The sequence below is a fragment of the Chiloscyllium plagiosum genome, unplaced genomic scaffold (genome assembly GCF_004010195.1).
Source record: "Chiloscyllium plagiosum isolate BGI_BamShark_2017 unplaced genomic scaffold, ASM401019v2 scaf_6555, whole genome shotgun sequence".
Lineage (NCBI taxonomy): Eukaryota > Metazoa > Chordata > Chondrichthyes > Orectolobiformes > Hemiscylliidae > Chiloscyllium > Chiloscyllium plagiosum.
In genome coordinates, this window is record NW_025211754.1 from 1 (window position 1) to 3,237 (window position 3,237).

At 47.0% G+C, this 3,237-nt stretch overlaps 1 protein-coding gene across 1 annotated transcript in view; it reads left to right on the top strand.

The window, feature by feature from the left end:
* Positions 1–288: 288 nt before the first annotated feature.
* Positions 289–3,237, top strand: part of LOC122547113 (trichohyalin-like) — a gene marked incomplete at its 3' end in the record, with an annotated part of 17,836 nt that continues 14,887 nt past the window's right edge. Inside the window, exon 1 of the mRNA XM_043685688.1 lies at positions 289–307. Within this exon, the coding sequence (XP_043541623.1) occupies positions 289–307 (19 nt within the window). The remainder of the gene's footprint in view (positions 308–3,237) is intronic.

The window sequence follows — 3,237 nt, forward strand, 5'->3', positions numbered from 1 at the left end:
TCTTCTGGACTAGAGTGTTCAGATCTGGTCACCCTCCTTTAGGAAGGATATTATTATACTGAGAGGGTTCAGAAATGATTTACCAGAATACTGCCAGGAATGGAAGGTTTGAGTTATAAGTAATACTGCCAGGAATGGAAGGTTTGAGTTATAAGTAGCGATTGGATAGGCAGGGACTTCTTTCGCTGGAGATTAAGGGGTGACCTTATAGAGGTTTATAAAATAATGAGGGGCATAGATAAGGTAAGTAACAAGGGTCTTTTCCCTAGGGTGGGGGAGTTCAAGACGATGGCGACATCTTTTTCAGGTGAGAGGACAAAGATTTTAAAAAGATGTGTGGTAACATTTTTACGCGTACAGTGACTCGGAATGAACTGCCAGAGGAAGTGATGGAACTGGGTACAGTTACGTCGTTTAGAAGTCATTTGGATAAGTACATGAATAGGAAAGTTTAGAAGGGTATGGACCAAGCACAGGCAAAAGGGCCTAGTCTAGTTTGGGATTATGGTCAGAGTGGGGTGGTTGGACCACAGGGTCTGTTTCTATGCTGTATGACTCTATGACTCAAATGGAAATGTTAAAGATTTCATGATAGTATGGAGGGATCCCCCAATTTGCCTATCTTCTGGATATGGTTGACAGAAAGCATGAGCCAGGCTTCTATGCTGAACAAAAATTATTTTGACAAAGGGAGACCTTTATCCTCAGAAACTGGCCACCGTTCCACAGACCCATCAGTAACTAGTTGCTGGCCAAATCTCCAGTCCCAGGTTCCAGCCCAACTGCAGTCTTTCCTCCAGCCTGCTGCTTGAACCTACAGCTGTGTAAACAGTGCTTCCAATGAGCTTTTCTTTGAAAAAAGTGTGACAATCCTTCAACAAAAACTTACTTATTAAAGCAGCCTTTATCCCCAATTCGGTCCACAATCAGAAAAATGGTGCGGAGAAATGAAAAGGTGCAGTGTGTACATTGGGTCCATTAAAGGATTGGTTCAGGATAAAGGCAAGTGACTAGGATTTTCCACTTTCCCCATGGCAACAGGGGCCTAACTAACTGGAGGCAGGCATCAAGTCCCCTGAGTGTGCTCCCATTCCAGCCAAGGTCTGTAGGCCCTGGAAAACCTAGGCCTAAAATAACTTTGGACCTTCTTAAAAAAAAAAGGAAGTTTACTGATTTGCCTTTCTGGATATTTATGGGATAAGATAAAGAATAAGGGAGAGGGGCAAATCAAAACATGGAGCAGTGAGAAGCAGAGTAAGGCCTCCAGGAGCAGGCTGCTTCCAACAGTCGGGAATCCTGCTGCCACACATGAGCACCATAGTAACGTGTCAATGCTGAGTTTTTTGTTTTGCTGTTCCTTTTTTTTTCTGCGGTGAAGATGGGTGCTGTTTTTGTTTTGTGTCTTTAGGAGCCGGGGAAGAACAGGAGCGATGAAAGGGAGAAGTAGAGAAGGCAAAGGGTGCGATGCGAGGGAAGGTACAGAAGGAGTTAAGCCAGCCTCAGTTGGAAAGAGATTGGTTTCGGCCTCTTGAATGATGTAGCGGACCCTTCGCCCATCCTCCCTGAAAGATTCCGATTAAAATTTAATTAAAACGAGAGCAAGTGAAGAGGGCTTAAAGGCTGAGTGGAGATCAACCAAGGTAAACATTTTTCTAAAGCAATTCACTCCTTCCCTTTGTGTTGCTATGCTTCGGGTAGAGCCTGCTTCCAGAGTTTACATATATTTTCTTGACCTTTGCCAGCTGAACTGATTCCCCAGGAAGAAAAGACGACTTGTCTGCCCCCTTCAGCTCCTGTGTCTTTCTCGCTGCACTGGAAAGGAATGCCTCCGAGTTATTAGCAGTCGGGATGAATAAAGGAAGCAGTCCATCTCCCATGTTTGCCTCGGATCTCGCCCTGTTATTGCAGCCCATGGCTCTCAGCGTGGGCCAGGCTGCAGACTCCGCGCTTATATTCCGGGATCTGCCACTTCCCTCCCTCAAAGGGGGTCACGCAGAGTTCCACTAAGCCGAGGCCGAGCTGTACAAACTTGGCCAGAATAACCCCCACCCCTCCCCCTCCCCCCTCCCGGCTTGCGGGAAGGCTTCAAAGAGAGGATAGCACAGGAAAGCCAGGTTAAACCTGCAGGCGGCACTTACCTCCAAACATCAAGCCTTCATCGACCCCCTCACCAAGGTTCATCTGCCATTATTACAGCCCCTCCCTCTGTTTGGATGTCAAAACCATAGAGACCCTTCAAACCCTTAGGCCCATGTGACCCCCACCGAAGCCAGAATCTCCAGAATTTCAACATTAATCTCCGGGGAACAGCTGCAAGGGGGAAAGAAAATAAACCAGTGGGAAAATATTTGAGGCACGACAAAAGAAAATTGTGCGGTTTTCTCTTTCATTTCACAGAGTCATCCAGCACAGAAACAGACCCTTCGGTCCAACCAATCCGTGCCGACCATAATCCCAAACTAAACTTGTCCCACCTGCTTGCCCCTGGCCCACATTCCTGCAAACCTTTCCTATTCATGGGCTTATCCAAATGTCTTTTAAATGTAGTGACTGTACCTGCATCCAGCACTTCCTCTGGAAGGCCATTCCACACACGAACTACTCTGTGTAAAAACGTCGTCCCTCATGTCTTTTTTAAGTCTTTCTTGCTCTCAACTGAAAAATGTGTCCCCAGTCTTGAAATCCCCCACCCGAGGGAAACTCTACCTGCTATTCCCCTTATCTATGCCCCTCATGATTTTATAAACCTCTACAAGGTCACCCCTCAACCTCTTATGGTCCAGTGATTCTAGCTTCATAATAAGGAGTGAATGACTCATTTACCCAAAACACACAAAAAATGTGGTAGGTCTGGCAGTATCTGGCCTTCATGCTGGCATCCAGTACAGATCTCCTTCAGAAAACAGATCCCTCGGGTTTCTGCTCTGGAAAGGAATAATACCGGACTCGGAAGGTTATGTCTGTTTCTCTCTCCACAGATGCTGATAGAGGGGATGGCACAGTGGCTCAGTGTTAACACTGCTTCCTCACAGCACCAGGGACCTGGGTTCGATTCCAGCCTTGGGTGGCTGTCTGTGTGGAGTTTGCACGTTCTCCCCATTTCTGTGTACGTCCCCTCTGGGTGCTCTGGTTTCCTCCCACAGTCCAAGGATGTGCAGGTCAGGTGGATTGGCCATGCTAAATTGCCAGTAGCGTTAGGTGCATTAGTCAGAGGGAAATGGGTCTGGGTGGGTTACT